General features: G+C 39.1%; 3 protein-coding genes across 4 annotated transcripts in view; 1 reads left to right on the top strand and 2 right to left on the bottom strand.

Moving 5' to 3' along the window:
• The window catches only part of LOC105265144 (leucine-rich repeat extensin-like protein 3), a 2,164-nt gene extending 503 nt beyond the window's left edge, over positions 1-1,661 (top strand). The window contains exons 2-3 of the mRNA XM_011302489.1: positions 227-343; positions 1,240-1,661. Coding sequence (XP_011300791.1) covers positions 227-343; positions 1,240-1,661 — 539 coding nt within the window. The remainder of the gene's footprint in view (positions 1-226; positions 344-1,239) is intronic.
• Positions 1,662-1,708: 47 nt separating this feature from the next.
• Positions 1,709-12,855, bottom strand: LOC105265093 (PDZ domain-containing protein 2). 2 transcript variants are annotated; one of them, XM_011302394.1, is made up of 7 exons: positions 12,563-12,855; positions 6,766-6,948; positions 6,353-6,498; positions 5,703-6,073; positions 5,491-5,619; positions 3,202-5,067; positions 1,709-2,964 (listed from the first exon to the last, which is right to left on the bottom strand). In XM_011302394.1, the coding sequence occupies exons 2-6, from the start codon at positions 6,941-6,943 to the stop codon at positions 3,216-3,218; spliced, it is 2,676 nt and encodes an 891-aa protein (XP_011300696.1). In that variant the 5' UTR covers positions 6,944-6,948; positions 12,563-12,855; the 3' UTR covers positions 1,709-2,964; positions 3,202-3,215. The 2 variants fall into 2 exon arrangements, with proteins under 2 accessions (XP_011300696.1, XP_011300694.1); XM_011302392.1 differs by having other exon boundaries at positions 3,235-5,067.
• Positions 12,856-20,869: 8,014 nt separating this feature from the next.
• Positions 20,870-23,449, bottom strand: LOC105265092 (uncharacterized). Its single transcript, XM_011302391.1, has 4 exons — positions 23,201-23,449; positions 22,586-22,888; positions 22,271-22,503; positions 20,870-21,250 (listed from the first exon to the last, which is right to left on the bottom strand). The coding sequence occupies exons 1-4, from the start codon at positions 23,439-23,441 to the stop codon at positions 21,122-21,124; spliced, it is 906 nt and encodes a 301-aa protein (XP_011300693.1). The 5' UTR covers positions 23,442-23,449; the 3' UTR covers positions 20,870-21,121.
• Positions 23,450-25,158: the final 1,709 nt, after the last annotated feature.

The following is a 25,158-nucleotide window of genomic DNA, read 5'->3' as shown; positions in this document are numbered from 1 at the left end:
CGCCACCGCCACCACCTCCACCTCCACCTCCACCTCCTCCCCCGCCGACCTGTTGTCAACCAGGACAAACACCAGCAAACAGCAATTGCTACTTCTGTACACCGCCACCCTGCTGTCAACCTGGACAAGTGCCATCAGGTATCATCAGAATTAAAATGATTAAATCAGTGAAAAGTGACCAGACATAATGGGAACAATGGGATATACTTTTTTTTTAATGTTCTAGGTGGAAACTGCATGGTGTGTGCAACACCTGCTCCTCCACCGCCGCCCAGTTATTTGCCACCGCCACCACCGAGTGTTTCAACCCCAGCGCCTACGTATCTACCTCCCTATTCACCTGGTAATCCATTAATTTAACTGCTCAATGTAGATCATGATAGCAACCACATTTAAATGAGACTTCATGAGCGATTTCGGTCATAAATATCGTTGATAATTTTCATATCTCACTCCTATCCTCTAATGCCTATCCATTCATCTCTAACATTCATGTTCTGCCTCAGTGACTGAGGAAAAGGAAAATGCTTAGTAGCACAGTAAATTATTCGCTGAATTACAGTAATTTTATCTCTTCACGATAAAATACATCTCGTACCTTTTTCGAAAGTCTCACTTTCGTTATGAGAAATTCACTGAGGAAAATTAAAGTTGAGACTCTGGGAATAAAAAAAAATGGTCAATAAATTTAATCGAACTACCTAGTTCATTAATCTATATGTTGTTACTAGAAAATTAGTTAATTTACCACATATCAGAAAATATTAAACTTTGCTAATATTATTTATTTTTATTTTTCTGGAGCATGGAATATCCATCTAACTGGACTTCCAGGATAACCGTAATAATTTTCACGACCACCTAAAAAAAAAGTAGCAAATTGTACAAAAAACTAAATTACGACTTAATCGCTTCTGATGTTAATCTCAAATTTCCACTGCCCCACTAACATATACCCCCAGAAAATGCTCTGTCGCGTAGCACGTGTAACTAATGCTCTGAATACCTAAACCAATGAAAACAAATGCAATGGAAACGTGCCGATTTTCACCTCTCGTGGACTCATTATTCACTATCCACCTAAACCGCCGTATTTTCTTCTGCCCCTCGAACTTAGCATTCAACCTAGTGGAGAGGGTGAAAAAACGTGACGCGCTTTGGTGAGTAATGAGTTATTGGTGAAAATGCGGCTAGTGAAAAATCAATTAATTAAAAGGTTGTTCTCCAAAACTTTTTCAGCACCGACACCGAGGCCTCCTCCACCACCACCACCTCCTCGACCTCCTGCGCCACCTCCACCTCCATCGCCTCCACCACCGCCACCCCCGCCGCCGAGTTGCTGTCGCCCAGGACAAACACCATCGACCAGCAACTGCTACGTCTGTCAATCTCCAGCACCACCTCCTCCTCGGCCTCGTCCACCACCACCACCACCTCCTCCCCGACCTCGTCCACCACCACCACCCCGTCCTCGAATAACGCCTCCACCCCCACGTCCAACACCACCACCGAGAACTTACCTTCCAGTTCAACCGCCTCAGCCACAGCCCTGCTGTCCACCACAACAAACACAACCCACGAGCAATTGTCGAGTATGTCAACAACGTCCTCAATACCCAGCACCACCTCCACCGAGGACCTACCTACCACAAATAGGCTGATCCCAGAGATAGTAACAAATTTAATAATCAAAAATCATACAACGATATAATTAACAAAAGGACCTGTTTATTTGTATATACATTGTTTTATACGACATCTAGATTAATGTGACTACAATCCGTATCACAGCATTATTTCAGGTAGACATTGTTCAATGTCAGTCTCATTACATTTAAAATCTAATGACATATAAATCAGCAGCAAAGAGATAAAAGGTAACGAGTGGATTTAGTCGGTGAAAAAGTTTTTACGAGATGTCTCTGAATTTAAGAGGGAGAGTGAATTTCTGGTCAGGACCTTTTTTGGTAATCTCATTGAGATCTACAAAAGAGGCCCTCACGCTATTTTCACTATCTCTGTTTGATTCTGAAATATTTCGTAAAAACTTTATGAGAACAAACCGACTTAATATGATTTAGCTTTTTGCTACTGGAATGTTACAACTGTACTTCAATTCTACGCTGTTCTAACCGAATCGCGAGTAAACCAAATGTGTACTCAATTAGTGTCCAAAAATTTCGTAAAACTGTTCCTGGGAAATGTTTTCCACTTTGTGGCTCAAATTAAATGAATTACATTTAAAAAACATAAAAATATATGTTAATTATGAGCCACAGGTGGACTGTCATGTGGACCGTATACCACGTGTTAGCGGATTGTATCTAACAGGGATAGGTCGAATAAACTTGAAGTTAATGTTGAAAAGTAGTGATTGACTTTTGATGAATAATAATTTACAGCTAATGAGAATTGAGTTGTTCACTTGAGGGCCCACTCTGGGCCAAACGGTGGAAGCCCTTCGGAATATTTTTCTTTGCGTATATCAAAGGTCAATTCACCTTTGACGTTTTTAAAGATTCAAATATTTTTACAAATTCATAGTAAGCAATCATCAATTCTCAGTAGTCCAATCATTCACTCATTCCACGTACGGAAACCTTATTCTCATCATTACATCATTATCAAATCAACAAAAAATCGTGGACATTGAGAATTTCAATCACCTCCATAAAAATCTAAATCAAGTATCACAATTTTCTTAATAATTAATCCTAACTCATAACACGCACTCCTTAACTAAATTAAATGAATGGAAGTATATACACGCATCTTCAATGAAGAAAAGATCGTTCCTAGGAAATTATTCCTAACGCATAATACAAATGAGTAGAAGAAAAATCTTTACAAAAAAAAAAAAGAAATGGTAACTAGATTTTTCCCATGATATTCGATCTTAGTCATTTCTCTCTGCCCTCTACCAACTTGTCCAAACAGTTGTAGGATTTGGACTGGCCCATCATTCTGTGAACACATCATAAAAAAAAAGCTAATCAACATTCCTCAATAAACCGCGCATTAGTTACATGAGACGATCAGTTTCTAAAAGAAGAGCAGCTGACGGTAGTGAGTAACGCGTTTCCAATGCCCACAAAATTCCGTAATTATCTCAAAGCCATAAATGACCCTTGATGACCCGATCAACACCCAAAGTCCCAGCAAATTCCCAAAAGATTGTTAATGAGGCAGAAAGTAACCTACGTGTTAATGCGACTTTAATGTCCAACTAATAACCGTTTATGCGAGGTTTCCTTCCTGCCCACATGTAGAATAATCTTCCCCTGCTTAGCAGCTTTGAACTTTTGCAGTGCTTCAGCATGAGTAAGTCCCTCCATCAGGATCCCATTGATCGCAAGAATTTCATCTCCAGCCTTAAGAGTGCCTTCCTCAGCAGCTTGTCCATCAGGTAAAATGTCCTTGACAAAGATTCCCATTCTGCCCTTGGTGCTGTCAGCCCCACCAACGATGGAGAAGCCAAGTTTCTTGGGTGCCCCCTTCTCCAAAGTGATAGTTAACAAATCAATGCAGCCGCTGGTAGCCCGACGTCCCAATGAAACAGGCGTTGAATATCGTTTCTTCGTCACTTGGAATTTCCTCATTCCAGTCATTTTACGTGAGACATTATTATCTGTCTTATTCCGAATCTCAGTATTCAGCGTACAGCTCTCCAACCGATCCATGGTAACATTAGAGAGACTCCTTCCATCCTTGGTGAGAGCCCCAATGACCTGGCAAGTAGTTGCCTCACTCCCAGTCCCAGGGGCATCCTTAATCGAGTCCTTTTTCTCTTCGGATGAATCCCTGAGTGTCCAAATCTCAGTATCACTCCTCGTACGTACCAATGAGTCCCCCCAGGTGTCTCCCAGGTCCACATCGAAGGAAAATCTCGACTCCTTCGACTCCCTGGCGATTTGCAGCTCCACAGGACCAACACAACTTTTTAAGGCTGTTCTGGCCTCAGAAGCTGTCGTACCTCGAACCCTACGGCCAGACACGCGAACAATTTCATCACCAACGTGAATCTGTTTAGATTTGGCAGCACCTCCATTGGGATCCAACTTTGAAATAATGTAAGTGGGCCTCACCGCCCCCTGACGATCCACGGAAATGCCCAAATTTCCTGGCTTGTCCACCACAACTTTCATAAGAAGCTTTGAGGACGATGAGATGGGTGCCTTAGCAGTTATCACTGGACGTTTCACCTTAGTGGTAACATCACCTGGCGAGTCAGGCTCCATTTTCGAACGGGTACGTTTAGGACTGTAATAGGGAATTGGATTAATTGATGTGGATTTAATTTTTGAAGCCGGTGGACTGTCTTTGCTCGGTGATGCTGCGTTGTCGAGGAGATTCAAGACACTCGCGTTGGAGGGTTTTCTATTTTTAATGCTTGAGTGGCACTTGGGGAGCCTCTGGGGTGACTGGAGTCTCGACCGACTGAGCAGAGCGACTCGGTCAGCCTCTGAAATTTGGGGCTTCGAAGGTACTTTGCACTTGGAAAGAGTTTTGTATGTGCTGGGAGGTGACACTGGATTGTTGTTGTTCTGAATTATTGAGGGAATGCTCGTGAAGTTGTCCTCGAATGAGTTAACGTCGCACTCCATGAGACTAGGGTTCAAACGAATGCGCAAGCCATTCTGAAGTGCCTCGAACGCTTCGTCGTCGCAGCTGTCGGTTTCGTCGTCTGACATCAATGTTACATCTGTGTGAACGGATGAGTTGAGTGTGTTGTCCAGATTGTTGAGATTGTGAGAATCGTTGAGAGGCTGGATGAAGTTCCCAGGACTCTCAGAATTTTTTATTGGGCTGTTTTTCGTGGGAGTGCTTACAGGGACTGGAGGGAGAGGCACCATGGGCATCAGGGAGAGGTCAATCCCTTGATAGTCCTCTGAAGTAATGGAGAAACTGCGTGGCTTCAGCATCGATGGGGCTGATTGCTCACTGTCTGGAGAGTCAGCACCTGCTCGGGTACTATCTGAATCATATCCACTCTCGTCACACCCTAGACGCAGGTTGCACATTAAGTCGTCTATTGCTGATCCGGTGTAGGATTTTCGATTTTCTATCCTGTAATTTCATGAATGTCATTAGAAACTAGATTATTATAGACTATTTATTACATCAATGAAAGTGTTCATTCGTATTTTCAATACAGTTTAGCTAATCATTTTTTTTTTTTGTGAAAAATTGATTGATGATGAATAATAATTTATCATACTCGAAGTATTTGACTATTCTTAATGATTGTTAGATTCTGAACGCTGATATTTTACTTTGAAAAATTCAAAGACACATTCAAGATTCCAGTGATCACAGATAATTGTCGTGTTAATGAAAGGATTCATAAATGTGAGAAGCCTCATGTGAAATCTCAAGTGCAAGTGAGGATTTCTCATAAGTTTGTTTTTGTCTACGTATTTTTTTCCACTTTTCCATCAACTATTATGACGACTGTTAATGTCAGACTAGTGTAGACAATCAGACACTCACCGTTCGTTCTCACCACTGCTTGTTCTTGCACTGAAGAGATTTCTCTTTACATTACTGCCTAAAGGACTATCACGAGACTTGGATGGTTTATTTCGCCTGAGGTTTACAGGCTCTTCTCTGTGGGATGGGCTGTGCAAGTGAAAATCAATAAAAAATACATTAATTTTTCTGTCATATCAGATTGAATGACAATCATTTCTTTTCTATTGTACCTGTGTGTGCGAACTTTTTCAAGCGTCTCACGTGCCAAGTTGCTCCCTTTTTCAGTTCTCAGAATCTCCTGATTCTTTAAAATATAATCCAGCACTTTATGCTGTTCTTGAAGATTGTTAATAGCCTGATTTAGCTTATCCTTCTTTTCTGCTAAAGTACGAGGATTCTGCGGTTCCCTCGATTGTGTAACAGTTCTCAAGGCTCCTTCACTCAATGCTTTGTCCATCTTGTATAAGTTCAAAGCCACCGGGTCTTCCTCTTGTATCGTCCCGCTCTTCGGTGACCCCTCATTATTAGTGACTCCCCCTCGAAACAAATTTCTCAGGGATTCCACTCGTGATATCCTCTTTGGTTTCGAATCTTTTGGGCTCTGAAACGATCAACACGTCATTTATCCTTCATTTTTTTTTAATGCAAACATTTTCAAGATAAGTTCAAATCATGAATAGACATCCATAGAAATCCCATGAGAGTCAGGGTTACTCAATAATACTCATTTTTTGGTAATATAAGTCAGATAAAAATGAGGCAAATATGAGGCTGGGGGAAAAAGTTCGACGGAACTGGGCTAGATGCAAGCTTTTTTTTCTCATTTCGATATTTGTTTGATTTGGCTATGCCTGTCCACGAGTAATCTGAAAAAAATTACCGTTTCTTGTTCGGTCGTCTCGCAAACACTTCGTCTATTGGGACTCCATCGACGTCTCCTACCCGACAGATCGAGTATCTCAGAGCTCTCTGATCTCTTCAACTGATCCCATCTACGTCCTACTTTTCTTCCCCACGTTGCGATGCCTGTTCGAAAAGAATTGTAGAAAAAAAAAACACCGTTAATCATCACATTTCTCGCAAAATTGCTTCTTACGTTCTAGCCTCGTGCACTTAATAAACAGTGATCAATTAACTATGTCTAAATTGATATTCAAAAAAATTATAGTAATTGTGATCTTTCCCCATAAATCATGCGAACAGGCTTCTTCTGATATGCAATTTGATTTTTAATCTTCATCAACGTTATGAACAAAAACAGAGGAAAAAATAATAAAATAAAGTAAAAAGTACTTTTTCTCGTTGAAACTGCTGAACTCGGTGGTGGCATTTCTTCGCCATTTCTAGTACTTTTCGGAGTAGACATTTCCTCATTCGTGCAACTTTTTGTAACACCCTCATCCTGAGATAATGGAGTAGCTGAAACGAGCTGAGGACACGGATCGCTAGGAAGTCTTTTGAACAAACGCATTTTGTCTGAAACAGAAAGCCAACGTGTCCAGTTATCCTCTTGATACAATATTATAGACCTGCAATACTATAATTACAAACGATACATTCGGTTGTGAGATAATTGGACGTTATATAATGAAAATTGACTATATCGAGAGATTGCCACGCGATGATTGGCGCAAGGATGAAATCGAGATACACATCCGAAAAACATATTAGTGAAATACTTGGACGTATCACTTTCTAGGCATTCCACACGTTTAGCAATGCTTCCTGCAACACACTAGGGACTAGATCTCTTTCACTCCTAGAAATCGTAACTTCAACCCAGGCCGACCATATTTTCCTTTTACAACCCGCAAGAATTACCCAATGGATCAAGACGTCAAGAATAATCATTTCTATCATTTTCTCCCTTTGTCTTCAACAACGCACCCTCAGTAATCCTGAAAAATCGTTAAAAAAACATCTCATTCATGTGGTTGCAATTTCTCTCTAATTCTGAGGCTCACGCTCGCCAAATGTCCCGCGAATGGCCCAACTGAATAAAATTAGAATGAAACTTTGAATAGTGGCCGTAACGACCCTAAACACCGATCGAAATTAGATCGACCACGAGACAGATACCACCCGGCACAACGTCTGGCTTTTGAAAAGAAAACGGGGTGTGTGAGTAACGTCTAAAAAAAAATTATAATAAACCCACGTGCACGTTCTCGCTCCTCGGCTGCACATAGTTTCCATGCACATGCCCCCAATCCACCTACTCGCTTCAAGTACTCAAAGGCTTCCTTAAAGATTTTTAACCCCTCACTATGTTCAGAAGCTTCGCGTGCAACACTGTCACACGTTCCACGCTCTAGTCACACGAACCGGATATAGTAATTCGAGTTGTTCAAAATTAATATGCTTTCGTACCAATTTTTTTTAGGGGGACTTGAGCATGAGAACCCCCCCAAGAGGGCAACCGTCAATTCGAAACCTTCTTCCGGTAATTTAACGGTGGATATTTATAAATTCTCGAGAACGTGAGACAACCGTGAAGGCTTTTAAGGCTTTTTCGACACTTTAGAGACATATTGATAGATACAAGAATAGAAGCTGCGGGATGCGTCTTGTCTGAATCACAGGAAGTCGTTGCTTCCGGTCTGACGCTGTATTTCCGTCGTACTCCGGGGCCCAATCCAGTGTCATCATTAACGTATTTATTTTAATCGTGGGTGGGAGTCCACTGTTTGCTTGTACTTGAACTGTTGCAAAATGCCGGGTATTTGCCCATTACATTCCGTAACGGTCCAGGATCATAGTTGATGGCCCACGGAGATGCATTACAGTTATTTCCCCGCTATTGGTTTCACCCCGTTCCCTTCACTATAATTTCTCGATTTTTTTCTTTCATCTCGTTTTATTCACGGTAATCCTATAACTACGTTCATGTACAAAAGTCGAGGAACCGTCCAGGTTTGTATATTTTCTGTGTTCTTGTACCTAAGTTCAGTGTAATGGAACACTAGGCAGTTGCGTGACGAGTACTGGCATACCGTTCAATCGTAGTGCCTCCCTTTTTTATTTTGATCCGCTCTTGGATGATGTGTCCTTTTATTTATCGCATTTTTTCTCGAGTAATAAATTTTCATTTAGCGGGCCGAATTTCTCGACGGTGATCTCACTTGAATTTGTGTCAAGATGCCCATTCGAGACAGCTTGCGGCATGAGCAATTTTACTTTCTATAATCAGGTTCATCGGATGTCGGAGCATTCATGCGGAGGATTTATAATTGTCTACCGATTCGATCGCAACTTTCGATTGAAGGAGTCTGGACATTCGGGCAGTGAAATATACTGGATTATTTATCTGGAGCAAAAACATCATAAATTTGATCAAAATCACGTCATCTGAAGACTCATCTGAAATTTTGGTCGAATTATTTTTGAATACAACTTGAGACAGAAAGCGAGTATTTTTGGGGTGAGTGAAAATGTTGCTTTAGGAATAAGAGAAATTGAGGAGAAAAACAATCCGACCCTACAGTTTCTACTAAATAAACACTGATGATTGCAGGAGAAAGAGAAAATATTATTGTATGTATGAATTTCAGATTAGTACGGCGAGTGTTAAAAATAATAACTATAAATTCTACAATTCTACAGAGATAATAATAAAAACGAATGAAATGAGGCTCTCCGAAATATTTCTGAAATCGCTGTGAAACCGGAAAAACATCAGCAATTCCTAAATCATTTGACTAGACCAAGGAATATCCATACCTACGCATATCATCGAATCCCTATCAAGAAATTCTCCCATTAAACATGTCATAACCAGCGTCCAACGTATGCTGAAGTAATTCAAGGGTAAAAATTACGTGTCAGAATCCAGTGAATAGTATCATAAAACATCCCAAGCAAATGGTCGAGTGCACGAAATCAAAGCACGCCCCGATTAACAAAGAACTCGAGAATAAATTATCCACAATTCATGGTATTACCGTTCTCTAATTGCTTCTGTCACGGCCCCTGGACTTTCATCCAAACCGTCCTACTTGGTACACTCAGACAATATTTCCCCCTTCATTCACCTTACTCCTATCCCTGTTTATTTTCCCTTTAAGGTATCCTGAGGGGAGTAACAATTGCGTAATGAATCGCCCCTCTATTTACGAATGCACACGCATTTCCATAAAAGGTCGCGTCACAGACCAGAAGAGAGGGCGGAAAAAAAACTGGCCGCTAAAAAATAATAATAATGATAAAAAATAGTCTTTCATTCGTTTTCTTTTCATTCCGGTTTTTCCATCCTAGTCTACCTACACAAAGTAGAGGCTGTGGGTTACAAGCGCCAGGTAAATCCGAGAAAAGCTCCGAAGCGTGGGAGAGAAACCCCGAGTGAAAAAATCGACGCAAAATCGACAGCTGTCCCAGTTTGTTTTTCAAAGAGCTTTGGGAGGACCTTTTCGGCAGGTTCCGAGGTTCCCAGGGTCCCCAACAGGTAAGCCGACCCCTAAAGGATGGGGGGGGGGGGGGGGGGGGGGGGGGTCAGGTGTGGTTCTTCCCCCCTGAACAATGGGGTCACCCTCTCTCTTTTACTCCTTCAACGCCTCTTTGTCCCTCTCTTTCTCCATCCCAAATAACATTTTTGGCTTTTCATTATAATTAAGTAGACGTCGTCGAAAGGGTGCGCATTGTTCCTCCTCAGGTAAATTCTCATTGTCGTCGACATAGCAGGATTACAATAGTTACATCGAGTTTATCGTGATTTATCTCTGGAGAATAGTTTTTTGTTTGCTAGTTTTTCATTTGATTCCTATGGACTTTAATCCAGAAACTAGGAAACATGTAGTACGAGGAAGCGAGGATTTGTCAATGAGGTGTGGAGGTGAAGGGGTTTGTTTTTTAATACTAGACTAGACGAGATGATGGTCATCACAAGATTGAGGAGAATAATGTGGAGAGAACGGGTTCATTGACTGATGAACTCTCACTTGTGTTGAAATCGATTGATTCACTCCATTTTCAGTAGATTGAATTAATCCTCAATTTTCTGATTTATTCTCAACAGGAGTTGAATAATTGTTTCAATCCCAGGCAGAATCATGTGAATCAATGAACTGTTACTTGTCTAAACGTAATTGATGATAACTGTGTAATCAATTTGCATAAATCTGCGGACGCATGCGGTTAAACGAGCTTCCTCACAACGGTCGTATTTGAATGATTAAAAAATGAGAGATATGAAAAATATGAAAATATTTTTATCGTGAGGTGCCCGTGTTGTAATTCCTTAGCTAGATAATAATATTCACCCAGTGCGAATATTTCACCGCAACCGGAATAAAAAATCGAAAGGATTTGCGCGGTGGGTACGGATAAGTGGTTTTTCTTATCAAATTTAGGATTAAAGGAGCAATCCCGATTAACGTATTAAAAACAATAACATTGAGCAACATTGTCAGGAAATTTTCGTCTTATTTGGCTGTTCGAGCGTTAACGTGGCCTAAAGCGAAAGAAATAAAATCATCCAAAAATCGGTTACCTCATTTCCCATTTATTTTGAATTATCTCCACACGGAAAATGTCAGGGAATAAACAACCGCGTAGGCCTCTCAACGCTTCGTAAACATTGGCACTCGAATATTTTCAGTCTTTAGCGTGTATTCACTTTGTGAGGGGTCAAATCTGTTTACATATGCTCAATACATCGTCATTACTGATTTTCTCCCAGTTTAAACTTTAAACTTTAAAGACATCTCTGATAATCCCAGGCAGATTGCCGCCGTTATTTCAGTAGAAAAATTCCAAGCGTACTTTTTATTGCAGCATATTCTTTGACAGCTCTATACTAAACTTGAACAGAAAATGAGGTGACAAAAATAAATAGTGGGGCCATTAAAATTTGGATTTACTACATCGACTTGTACACGTTCTACACAATGTCACTGTTATAAAAAATATGAAATTCTATGGACAATTGAATAGCCATTTGAGACAGATTTATTCAATTATATTGAAGAAACACAATTAACGAAATTTCGAGTTTCACTGAAAATTTCCCAAATGATTTTTAATCTTCAGTGAAACCATGAATACTAATTTGTAAAATGTCTTGACACCTTCAAGCAAGTATAATGAAATTTTAGAGAAATTCAGTGGAAATGACAGTGAAGAATTTTCACCAACATAGAGAATATCCTGAAATGACCTGGACAGCCCTAGGTACCTCTCCCAGTAACAGTGGAACTGCTATAGCAATAAATCCATAAAATTCAGGTAACAACGAAGACAACAGCACTCGCCTCAGACTACATTCACACCGAGGAAAACATCAATCATAATCCCTGCAGATCGCATTGTCTGAATCTTCAACGGTTCATGTTCAAATTTCACGCGATCACGATAAAACTCATTGAAAAGTGTGTTGTGATTATTCTTCTCTTTGCATAATGAGGGGAATTGTAATATCGTGGATAATGAGTGCTGAATGGATCTAAAGTGCGCTCTAAATTAAGAATAACGGATTAATACGGGAATCGTGCAGTTACCGTTTCAAGAACATGTTGCAAGCCCCACAATGCAGTTACCTAGTGTTTTATAGGATATTTGAAAATTCACATAGCAAATAAAGTCGACAATCGCAATTCTTCGCATACAAAATCCTAAAATAATAATAAATCACAACTTTCCCCGAATTTCCGAGACAACACGATGAATATCTGCTGGTCCCAGCTTTTGTCCCCTTCATAACGTAAAAAAAAAATCCAAATGAAGTGCAAAATCTGCAGAACGAGAAATTAAAATTCCATGGTAAGATAAAAGACGAGACAGACTCGTATAAAAATAGCGTCTCCCCGAATGACTGGGGGTTCATGCGAACAACGAAGACCTCAGAATGTTATGAATTTGAAACTAAAAGTGGAATACTGATACCGAGAAAGTACCGATAAAAATTTCGAAATGGACGACACTGATGCCGGTGAACCCGATACGAAGATATCATTTGCCCATACAACAATGATCCTCGTTTCTCGTTTCTACAATTATCCGAATGCGACAAACAATTCCAATAACGATTCAACGATATCCCGGAAAACCAATAAAATAGTTAATCCAATAGTTAATTTAATCGTGACAATTCTCTCACCTTCTCGCAGATGAACCGTTGAATCCTCGCGATAATCGCTAATCACCAGGCATAATCCGTTGTTCCAATTTGCAACACTCTGTCCGGTTGCACGGAATAACGATGATAATTACGAACAATTATGAACAATTATAACTAATTATAGAATATCATAAAAAATGGAATAGAAGTAATAAGTGTAGTGCTGATTTATTCTTGGCAGTGGGATGCGTATGATACTGGAGAAAAATAATATCCTTCACGGCGAATACTTTGAACGTCCGTTCACCGACATTTCTGCCACGATACTAAATGTAATACTGAACAGTTGAAGACATCGAGCCACTGACGATAGCACCGCAGCAGCAGACAGCAGCACCAACCGACAATAGCGCTGCACGTGCTGAAGTAGTGGGGGCTAGGGTATTCTCGAAGAGGCTCTCCACAGAGAGAGCTTCCCAGCTTGAAGGTTATCGCCTTGTACACCTTCACTCTGTACCCTCTGTACCTATTTGCCAATTACACTCCAGCACTTGCAGATATTCATTGCAATCTCAATTACTATTTTATCTGAATTTTCCAATTACATCGGCTACAATCCAATTTTTTATTTGGAATCAGATTTTCTCTTTGGGCTTTTATCACTTGGAAAATTCATGAAATTCTTTTCTTCGGCTTATCATGAATTCTGAATATTAGATACAATCAATGCGCAAGTGCTTTTACTTAAATGTACTCTTTGTTTTTGTTTTTCTGTTTTGATGATGTTTATGTAACGCATTTCTGCATTGTACACGCAAATAAAAATTCTATTGAATTGGTAACAATGGTTCAATACTTATGGTCAATTCTTCATTCTTATTCATATATCGTTTCATGAGGGTAATATGCATGTTTCGCGCGGTTTCTTCAAGCAGTGAAATTTCGCAGGAGTTTCGAAAAAAAATATTTCTGTCAATTCTGTCAATGGATTTTTCTAGTGCTAAATAAACTTGATTAAGAGAAAAATTCAAATCAGATTTTTATGTTGAGATTTGACACATTCAATCGTCTCAAGTGTATTTACTGTGCAAAACAAATTTCTCAGCGTTTAAGATGATTTAATGCTTCTTCACTACTGTTCATTTGCCATGGACTGAATAAATATACCCAGAATAGTCTCATTAATCCAAACCATATGCTCGAGGCACCTAATAATAATAGAATTTGTCCTACGATTTCATCCAATTGAATCGTTGGATTTTTTTTAGAAATCAGAAAAAAACGTACAGAGGGGTGATAATAATTCGCTGGCTTGGATTATTGCACTGTCATAAAATCAAAAAGTTGTTCGACCTCTAGAAAAAATTGAATAACCACTTTTAAGGATTCCCAGTCATGTTTCATGATCTCGAACAAATTCAAAATTTGGTCTATTCACTCAAACTGTTGCAACCGAGAAAACTGGTAATTTCACAAGATTTTTTTTCCTGAGCACGATGTTCTTTGTTCTGTTCTGTGCCTTCGGTTTCAGTGAAAAAGTAAAAATAAAAAGCAGCGAAAAGAGAGAGAAAAGCAAATGGCCAAGTTGACTCGCAGGAGTACCAGGAGGCAGTAAAAAGAGAAGGAAAAATATGCCGGAGAGACTCGAGGAAGCCAACAAAACAGGTTCTAGATTCATTCACATCCCATCGTGAAGAGAACCCGAGGCCTTGGACTCTCGCAAAAACCATCTCGAGTGTAGTTTCATACTCGCATATAGGAGTCATTGGGGAGTTTCGTCTATAAAAATCATCGAGAAATAATAGTGCAAGAGAAAATTACAGAACGACCGCAGTGCTGTGTTTTTCTGTCCCATTCTTTTTTCTCGTCCCATGCATTTGATTTTAATCGACAGAAGGAAAACGATTATATATGCCGTCATAATCGTTATCTGCCTTCACTAATCTGGAGTGTTACTGCTCGCTATGGAGCACGTGTAGGACGAGATGAACATTTGACGGGTTGAGAAATCCTACGGATACATAACGTCCTACGCGTCCAACCTTTTTTCTCCAATTCTTCCGTCGAGATTACTCGTGCGTGCACTACATATCCGCGTCGTCATGATAAATTGGAGGATTCCACTATTTTTATTTATGCTCACGTCATTGCTCATCATTACTACAATCTATTACACAATTACGGGAAATATTTTATCCCGGCGTTATCGCGTCCGCCATAATTTTTCCATTCCCGACAGACTGTCAGTAAACAATCCATCAATAACTTTGTTTTTCAATCGTGAAAAAAAAAATCCCTGAAGATATTAGTTTTGGATATCTAATCTCGGATCTAATATTTTTTATGGCGGTAATCCCTCGATATTTTAGTTGCCCGTTGATGGCATTGATTCTGACTCTTTTATTCCCGCACTGAATAAATTATCCCAGATAAATAAGCGAATTCAGCTTTGACACCCGATTATTTTTTTCCAGTGGAAAAATTCATGCTAATACGTCAGGATTAATACGGTCAGGTGGTTATACCCTGTTACCCCTCATTGACACGAAATTTTAAGTAACCTGCTTACTTACTGACTTATGCCGTTTGTGCCGTCTATGTACGTCCTCAAGTTGAAAATTTATTTAAATTTATTCTTCCCCAGCAAGAGCCCATAGTCCTGCCTACGACCTGCTACCGATTATACTCTTGCACCTTCTTCGCAGGATGGTGCATTGCACTGGCATCCACCCATTTCCGTTTAAAAATATCAAAATCATAACTCACATGGAACTGATTTTTCCGTAATATAAAATTATCAGTCACGAATTTTTTCAAGGATCACAATAACTATCGTTAACCCCCCAAAAAAATCTTAAATCCTCATTTTTCCGTTGGGAAATACAATGGGAAATACGATGGGAAATTATGCATTATTCAGACCCAATGATTTTCATTTTCAATTAAAATAAACACAAAGCGAATGGGGAAAATCCCCAGGGCTATTGCCCCCTAGCCCCACCCTTCGGTAGAGCTATCCCCAAATTTTATTTTCAAATGGTAATATTTTTTTTTCTCCTCTTCCTCTCAGTAGTATGTTGTAGAGTCTCACATGCGAAATGTTGCTCACGTACCATAAATAATGCAGACTGTTCCGCATGAATGTATCCGAGTGGTCACAGTGTAAATCTCAGGTATACCACTAGCTTTCGAAGCATTTCTCGGTTCTCTTCGACAAGCGCTTTCTTCCCATAAACGTTGGGAACGTGTATAATCCCAAAGGTTGGGCTCTTGGGGATTTCCGCCTACAACGGGGCGCCGTTAAGTCCCCCATAAAATCCTCCCCAAATCCTTTATTTCTCTTCTTCACCTCCAATGTGTGAAGAAGAGAAAAAAAAAATTCAAGACAAAGAACGGCCACTTCAATTAGCCAACAATTGGCCAACATTGGGCAATTGCCCAGTGAGCATTACGACGATTAATAAAAGGCTAATTATTGAAGAGGGAAAAAGTGGCTTATCGAATGTCATAACTGTCATATGAGCAGGTGATGAGACAGTGGGGTAAATGCAGACCCCCTCTAAAAATTCACCGCTACGACGTGTGCCCTTCTGTAACCCTCCCATGCCCCTGCATCACCCGCCACCCCCTTTCGTATTTTTTGCAGTTGCGCATTTATGACTGTTGGAGGGAACTAATTAATTAGCAGGGACGAGCACTCATCAACAGACAACGCACTGCATCGAAGTACTGAAATAGAGAGCCGTTCTCAAGATATATTGTTTAACCAGATGAGGTTAATTATAATTTTTGGCTAGGTGAGGAACCTTATTTACTGCGTAATTTATTGGAATTAAATCTCAGCCTTATTTACCATTGCATAATTACATTGGATAATTACATTGGATAATTACATTGGATATTTCGGATTTTTATCGACATGTCCTTCATATGGGGAGAGACGCAAGATGTAGTGGACTCTCCAGAATGATTTTACCGATTTTAGGGTCGAGGATTCTCACATGAGAGATAATTTATTCAATCAAATAAATCTCAAGCACGAGAGTTTATCTAGTGGATCGCAAATATTTCAGCTCGATCCAAATTGGCGAACGTACCGGGGATTTCGTAATGCTGCGAAGGTTGTTACCGAGGAGAAAACCAAAACGGGAATGAGGAAAGTCGGGAGATTCGTTTAATTAAATGGATTGGCCTTCTTTGTGGGGGGGGATATTTAACTCGATGAAAATGAGAGAAAAAAAAACGTGGCGGGATGGTTGAACGAGATTAATCCCGACGACTATGGTCTGGGATTATTTTCTTCTGACATTTTTTCAAAATGACATTCTGGCTCCTGCTCGATGCCCTAATACGGGCAACTGAGTCATGAGTAATTTGCGAAATCATTATCGTAATGAGGAGCCGTAAAGAGCTTTCAGGATTAACGGGGTGGAGTTGGTACAGTTTTAAGGGTGGACTTTGGGTCTTCAATCGATAACTGAATGACTCGCTGGAGATACTCCAGTGTCCGCTCAAGTATTTCACTGAGTTTTGAGTGACGCGACGTCTCGTTATATGACGACATTAGCAGAACTCCACTAGGTCTAGACTCTAGACGACGTCTCGTTGACCTGAAGGAAGTCTAGCAAACTCGTCGAGACGGTGAAAAAACAATCGCTCAGTTCTGCCAGAAAAAGACATGATCGCAAAAATAAATATTGAATAAATAAAAACACTTGATTAATTTCCAATTGATATTTTGAGGGGATAATATCGGCCTGGAAATCATCAGATCCTAAATATCCGGCGAGCATGGCGAATCTGATATTTGAAAACCGTATCAAATGCGAACTGACGGTGTAAATGAATCATGGGAGTTGGAGTACTTTCAATAGAAAGGGAAAATTAATAAAAATATTGTATTTTATTTTGAGAACGAGTTTCTTCAGACCGGGCAAGGCGGTCAGTGACCTTTTCATGGGAATGATTTAATAAATAACAGAGAGGACCTCTTGGGAGTTTCCCTAATTAACCTAAATTATCAGACGAGACGAATTAATTATACGGGAAATCATGTAGTTTGAACTGTCACGTGACAAAATCCCATTCAAAATATTATAAACAAACAAGCTGTTCCCCGAATCTCGATAAAATCGGGGGTTGTAACTGATACAATCGCGAGAGTAGGGGAAATACCCTAAATTGATCATAAAGCAGCTCGTTGCAGTGCAGAGGGTACAAATAACGATTTCTAACACGATCTAACATATTTCTACAGTATCAAAGAGGTACTGGAGCGAAACATACCGGTTTTAATAATTTTGTTTGAAATTTTTGTTTCACGAGATTTCTTAATGCAGCTCTCACACTTCATCTCGAAAGTTCCAGTAAATTTCCCAACAAAATAAAACGAAACCTCTTGGAAAAGTTCAGAAAAACCGCGGTCGATAAGATATTCCACACATAATGGATACAAATTATATAATGTGGAGAAGACGATAGTCATAACCACGTGGGGTAAGAGAGCGAGGAACAAGTCACATTGCCGTTGAATTTCTATACGAGTAAGTCGAAAGAATGAATAGCTCAAAAATTCAACATTTTCACTTCCTCTCCTGCATTTACATACGTTGAACTCAACCCATTATTGACTACTCGTTACTCCGAACGTACCAATTTGTCGAATGGCTTCACAGCCGAGTGATTCGAAAAACCGACGGGAGGCATCAAAAGTCACTCATGCAAAACTCGTTCAAAGTGTTTTCTTCGTACCCCAACACTCCTCAAGTCCCAACAAAACAATTCCTCGTTTCTGTGGCTATTGGGGCCTCTTCCCACATTACTCTTCACATTTGCCCCCCGGACATACGTAAAAACTCCCTCGAACTATTCGAGCCGCAAGGGCGAGACATGTGTCGCTGTAAATTAGGACCTCCACCCGAGAGGATTTTTCCAAAGACGTACGAATGCCACATGCTATATTGAATTCACCTCTCAAGTGCTAAAAACAGACCCCAACTTCCATATTCATTCACCGAAGCGGAAAAATTTAATGTCCAGTGCGTTTGCACTCTCAAGGGCTCTCCAATAAGACGTACGCAATTATGAGTTGATGTGATAGCAAATGGTCGCCAGTGGGGGCCTCCCATTACAACGTTAAAACGCGGTGTAACGTAAGAAAATGTTCACTCATGGGGCACAAGTACAGAAGGGCCCTGGGAGGTCCCCAGAAAATTGTCTTCCGGTATATGAGCCCCAGTCCAAATGTTACCTTGGTATTAACGAACTGTCTAATATCCACAACTCAATGGTGGAAATAGTTCTCAATAATTCTCGTTAATGATACACTAGACCTAATGCTCATATAATGGACAATTAAGATAAGTTTGTGATTAAAATTTGGGGGAATTTTCCACGGTTTATCTACCTGACTTGGCTCTCGAGGAAACACCAGAACAATCACATTCGATTGCTCGGTTCATTTTTTAGAGATGGTTAAAACATATGTCGATAACGGATAAACAGTCTTTTTAATCTGCCGCGAGGCCTCAATATACTTAGATATCAAATACTGGAAGGAGTAACTAAAAAGTTACGTGCCATTTAGTAGGCACACGTGCCTACTATATCAATGTTTTTGCAGATTCATCGACTAGGCGAAACGACGCTGGCATTCCCACGCCGAGATGCTACACTACTCGATCACTTTCGCTTATTATCCAACAACAAGCTTATCCATTAGGCATTGCGAAATCATCAGGTTAACTGACTATGATATTTTTTCAGAGGTGTCTTCTCACTTTACATATTCGATTTTACGAAAAAGTACGCACCTGTGCAGCGACGGTTGATGTGCACCTGGGAATTGAGGGGGTGGTCTCCACATTTTTTTTACTATTTGTCAATTATCTCTGCTGCAGTTCCAGGGATACAGCGTGGAATGTTGTGAAAAATTTAGATTCAAAAGTGAGTAGGTTTTGTGGTAATTTGAATTTGATAGGAATGTCGTAAATTACGATTGATTATATGGGTCTCGAAGGGGGAAATGAATTATTGATAATTTAATGGAAATAATATGAGGAGAATGGCTTGGCACATGAATGCATTGTTTTATCATTTCCTTTTTCCGTTATCCCATCACCATTGGACGCACTGACATTCTGGGGCTCGTAACAATAGCTCATAGCGCATATCGTTATCGATATCATCTGGAGAACAAATAGATATTTTGGGAAATCCTGCGATTGTTCACCTCTTTCCCTGAAATGCCATCTGTTTGAATTCCAATCCCTTTTTAATCTAAAATTAAGAATGGATTAGAATACATATTCGTCAATAAAAATGATGACTCTTCAACCTCCCACGATTGAATCGCTCACAATTACTGTTAACCTACCCGGAAATTTCTATTATTTACCGTCATTATTAACGTCATTATTATTGAATAGCAAATATATCGTTACAACCGTCCTCAAATGCGCACGTGAAGCACCTGTCCCAAGCACCTGACATTACAGGAACATCTCTGCAGGGGTTCCCAGGTACGTTGGGCGTGAAACAATATTGCAAATTGATATTGCAAAAAAAGGAGTGAAAAAACTGACAAAATGTGTGGTTCCTACTTACAACAGTGGCCCCTGCTCATACATTATCATGAATATCTAATGGATCTACAGGACTTTCCATTGACCAACTCACCCCATAATACTATTTCCTTAACTTATTAATGAACTTAAATGAACAAATAAAATTAAAAATATTGGTAATGTGTGTTGGTATGTGTTAGAATATAAGTTAAATATTAATAGAAATATATTGAACTGATTTATGTTAATTACAAAAATGAATCGATATGGAGGACTCGACGGAGTCGCCTCAGAGTTAGTATAAACCTAAACAATGGTTTCACAAGAAACCATTGATGAGTTCTTTCTTTGGTGACGAATGTTCTTATGGTCTTTGTGGCTAGTCTTTAGTCTCATGAAGATATTGATAGAGTTCAGACGTTATTCTTCCTCGTGCGTTTTAATAAAGAAAAGTGATTAGAGTTTATTAACTGTGTTTTAAATTAATTTAACTATCCCATTTCCAATAGTATGAAAAAAGACAAAGTACAAAAATTGAGAGGTGAAATGTGAGTTGAAAAAATATAAAGGAAAGTAATGAAAATGGGATTATTGAAAAGAGCAAAAACAACATGATCATATTACAGACCTATATAATTTATATTTATTATAGTATGAGGTAATTATTTCTTGGAGAGGCCGTCTGTGTGGTCTTACGACGAAACTCTAATGAATGTTTATTAAATAATATAAACAAATCTCTGAGCATGGAAAGAAAGAAATCATGATGCCGATGCTTTGGTTTTTGTGACTTCGACATCGTTTGGCAGTTCAGCGACTGCTCTCAAAGTGTGAAGACATCTTAGTAAAATTGCTCAATCGCTCAATTGCTCTTACTTAAACGTGTATTAATTTATTAACCTGGCTTCCTATTAAAGTCCAATAAGAATAATGAGAGATCATAATTTTTTTTTTAATGTTATTATTGGTGACCACAATCGTGAATAGATACCAATGTTGCATCATACATTTTTTCCAGCATATAAAAAATTAGTTAAATATTGGCAGGACGATAATGGGGGTTTGACCCTTGCGATCCTGGTAATTGAACATTGTAGCATTTCACCTCGCACTGATACTTGTACCAGGGATTCGTGCAGAGCGAGCAATCGAATGCCGTTGGCTGAACAAAAAGAAGAACATCAGTGAGTAACAGTTGGAAATATTATTTGTTTCAGTAGGTAAGTCATTAAAACTGAAGGTGAATGGAACGAGAATTTCGTCATGAGGCTACCACAGCATTTCAATAATCGTGGGATAGGTGATCCTCCCAAGAAATTATTTAAGGTAATACCACATACTTAGCGAATGAAAATATTTAAATTGAACTATTTTTATCGTTCTAATAGCATAAGCGATCCTGTTCGTTTGGATTTCTCAATAATTTCCGCCAATTATTGTTTAATTACAATTATATAATTCTTGGAATTGGCATGAATGGGGTTGAAGTAGAATGGAACATTCACCGTTCGAATTATGAAGAGCTAGTGATTAAGGTTGTTGTCGCGTAGAATTTTTTTTCGACAGTTTTCGTTAACAATTTTATGGTGAATAGTTTGAAAAATTAGCAACAAAATGAGCCTTTTCCGTTTGCAATTGACCGTTTTGAACTTGAGATATAAATTTTTGAAATTCGAGTGATTTAACACGTGTTTAAATAGAGTTTTGCCGATTAGAATTTTTTAAAAATCAACGGCTCGACAGTTTCAGAAATAAAAAAAAACGTGGAATATACATCGTGGGAGGAAATACAGAAAAAAAAATCAAATCGATTGACCATTTGGTTTACGGAATATAATTATCGGAAATTCATAAATTTATATAATTGAAAATAGTTAATATGGAAAATATATAGTTATGCTTTAGCTATCCATGCACAATGCAATCAATCAAGTGAGACTATATACCGCTGAAAGATTGTGTTCTAAACTGGCCCGTTTTACAGCGGATAAACTTTTTACAGAGACTGTCGCGCGACAACCACCTTAAGCTAAATCGATGGTGTTTGAGTATTATACTATTTCGTCATTCAGTGAGATCGATTAATTGACTGCATGTATCTGGCAGAAGCCGCTTGTTTGCTATTTGTTAGACAATGGGACTTATCCAAGAACTGCTTCGCAACATTTAATTAATTAATTACTTGCGTCTGTTGTATGCAAGGCCAGGTCTGGGAATTTATGCATCCGCCGATGGGTCCAAGACCCACTCCAAATGTCACAGTTGAAACGACTGAAATCGGGGGGAAGCAACCGTATCCGTAACCCCCCTGACAGCCACCACCATGTACTGCAGGTACTCCTGGTCCTACAGGCGTTCCTGGAACACATCCTGGAGTACCACTACATCCGGATGTTCCTGGATTTCCTGGCGTCCCTGGAGTAACCGAGTACCGGTAAATAATACTAATTGCATATGATTTACGTCTCAATTAACACTAGCAAACTCTTATACCAACCTGGGACCCCGTCACCCCCTCCGGTGACAACCGCTGGGCGAATCGGGCCCTCAGGTCCTGTGGTGTTCACATGATTATGAATAATATTATTAATGTCAATATTAGTGGTAATATTTGGAGCCCTCGAGGAATGCGACTCCCCCGTTGAGCTGCAGTCGTTATCGTTGCAGACAGTTTCGTAAGTTGTAATTAATTGGCGTGTTTCCTTGGTTTTCTTCATACATTTTGTGTGACATTGATTCACACATTGAGTGCTAGTGCAGAGGTCAAGTCCACACTCATCGAAACAACTCCGACTTCCACCTAAAATGTAAAAATTAAAACCAGCGGATAATTGAGCTTTTTTAATAAATAATTGAAGTTATCATTGCCAGTAAATTAGCAAAAGCTTCATTACGCTTATTTCCCTAGATTAATTATAATTATCATGTTAATCCTTTTGTTTATCGTTTTTTCATTGAAGTTATTACAGAAGACCGTGCGAAAGTATAATTTTAAAAATATACGGGAGAAATCTACTTTATCCGTCGAAGCGAATGGGATGGGAGAGGGGGAATCGATGGCGCCAAGGTATTTTTATCATTTGAATGACCAATCGATGATATTTCACGGTACCTGATGAATCATGATGCTCGTGGTGGCGTTTGTGCCTCTTCAGGCATTTAATATAAGTCCGATAATCCGAGTGCTGGCACTCGAGCAGAATGGTGTGCTCTTCTGGAGTATGATTTTTGCCACTTGATTCATGATCAATGTTGTTATTCGCCAATGCTGCGTCATTAATTGTAACGATGAATAGAATAATCGCAATACCAACTGCACTCAACTTCATCTTCGTACAAGTACGTACGTGCATGCGAGCAAGAGACTTTATAATGTCGTTCCCCCGGGGATCTTAGCCGGTGTAAATGACCCTACCCTAGACACTATTTACCCATGGGATATGGGGCGATGCACTTGGCTAATATTTTAGTACGTAACATTTTTTACTTTTACTTTGCGTAATTTTTTTTTTTGCCATTTTCCGCTGGGGTTTACCCTCGCCAGGTCAACAAATTTGCACTTCTTATCGGGCAAACTGAATGCCTTTCTTGATGTCTCCATTCTTCGTAGCTTATGTCGTTTTTATTTTATGTAATTATTGAGAGTTTCTACAAATTTCTCTTATGAGAACGAATGAGGCTTGGAGTAAGTTTCAAATGAAATTGGTATTTAAATTTATGGTTTTTTCTGAAAAGTGAAAGGAGTAGAGAATTTGGACTGATAAATCGACCGTGATCTCCATGGAGCATTGAATATTCATGTCACATCGTATGGAAAATGGAAAAAATTTCTCTGTGATTTCATCAGATGATGCGATGATTTCGTTAATGGAAGTGATTGAGTTTATAGCAACGGGAGGTGAAGATTTCTTTTACGAAAGTGAACTAGAGACGTTGAAGAAAATACTAGTCTCCCCCCCAGGAAAATCCTAGGAAAATCCCAGGAAAAATTTTAATCTCTAATTTCCAATTCCGTCTCTATATTACTAATAAAAATTTGAAAAATCAAATTGAAGTGAATTTGTAATAAAAAGCAATTCTAGTAATCGACTTGAATTCGCTAAATTACCATTATTCATTCCTCAGCAACAAACTCGATAGAAGCCGTATATAAATTAACTCGCTGTGACTATGCGTAAGACCTTCCATTGGAAATTCAATGGAGAATTTTCCATCAACAAATGATCAATAGCGAGAACGACATTCCAGGGCGATTTTGAGATACGTCTAGACGAGGAATGAAGATACGAGTGAAATATTACTGAAGCCGTTTAAATCGATTGTCGTCATTATAAAACGGTTTGTTGAAACTGTCATGATAAAAGAGTCAACATTTTTGCTACACTGTTTGATGTGCAAATGTAAAATGCACGAACTAAATACATCAGGGATGAAACAAGGATGTGCACTGTGTACACAAAAGGCACCTTGTACACGAAGTTTAAATTATCTCTCGTTATAATCGTTGAGTCATCTTTTTGTGTGTCTAGAGAGACTACGGGATAGAGTGTACTTGCAGAAGACTTCCTGGGGCGTAGATATAAAATATCACCCTTCGTGCAAACACTTGTTCATCATCATAACAACGACGCAATGAGTAATGACACATTTATATAATTAAATTACGACCCGCTGTTTACTCAGTGACAGGTAACGTTTAAGTGGGACAATTGAATAGGGTGTGCCTCAGTTTTTGGAGGGAAATTAAATTTTATCACGTAAATTATAATTATTCGAGACGTATAAATATGTCATCCGTTAGTGTGTCATCAACGAACGATGCGTGCATTTATAATACAAATGTATAATTTATTGTGCTCAGACAATTTTTCAGAATATTTATTTAATTTTTCACTGTTACATATTCTACTTTAAAATGTAATTTCCACACACGTCATAGTAATTATGTCATCAGTAATTAGTAGTGATATAAGATTATTTAAAAGGAAGAATAAAAGTAATCAATTAGTCTATTGCGTAAAAAAGAAAAATTCCTCAAAAAATTCTCAACCGAACACTCGTAACTCCTTT

The sequence above is a fragment of the Fopius arisanus genome, unplaced genomic scaffold (genome assembly GCF_000806365.1).
Source record: "Fopius arisanus strain USDA-PBARC FA_bdor unplaced genomic scaffold, ASM80636v1 scaffold00027, whole genome shotgun sequence".
Lineage (NCBI taxonomy): Eukaryota > Metazoa > Arthropoda > Insecta > Hymenoptera > Braconidae > Fopius > Fopius arisanus.
The sequence above is the reverse complement of the archived record's forward strand: the minus strand, read 5'-3'. Positions and strand labels throughout refer to the sequence as shown.

Excerpts from the sequence above, each read along its gene's own strand:
- LOC105265093 (XM_011302392.1), bottom strand. The coding sequence starts at position 6,943 with ATGCGTTTGTTCAAAAGACTTCCTAGCGATCCGTGTCCTCAGCTCGTT. Across the intron at positions 6,499-6,765 it reads AGCAGTTTCAACGAGAAAAA|GCATCGCAACGTGGGGAAGA; the intron begins GTACTTTTTACT and ends CTTTTCGAACAG. Across the intron at positions 2,965-3,234 it reads AAGGAAACCTCGCATAAACG|AATGATGGGCCAGTCCAAAT; the intron begins GTTATTAGTTGG and ends ATGTGTTCACAG.
- LOC105265092 (XM_011302391.1), bottom strand. The coding sequence starts at position 23,441 with ATGCACGTACGTACTTGTACGAAGATGAAGTTGAGTGCAGTTGGTATT. Across the intron at positions 22,889-23,200 it reads CGAGCATCATGATTCATCAG|GTGGAAGTCGGAGTTGTTTC; the intron begins GTACCGTGAAAT and ends TTTACATTTTAG. Across the intron at positions 22,504-22,585 it reads AGGGGGTGACGGGGTCCCAG|GGACGCCAGGAAATCCAGGA; the intron begins GTTGGTATAAGA and ends CGGTTACTCCAG.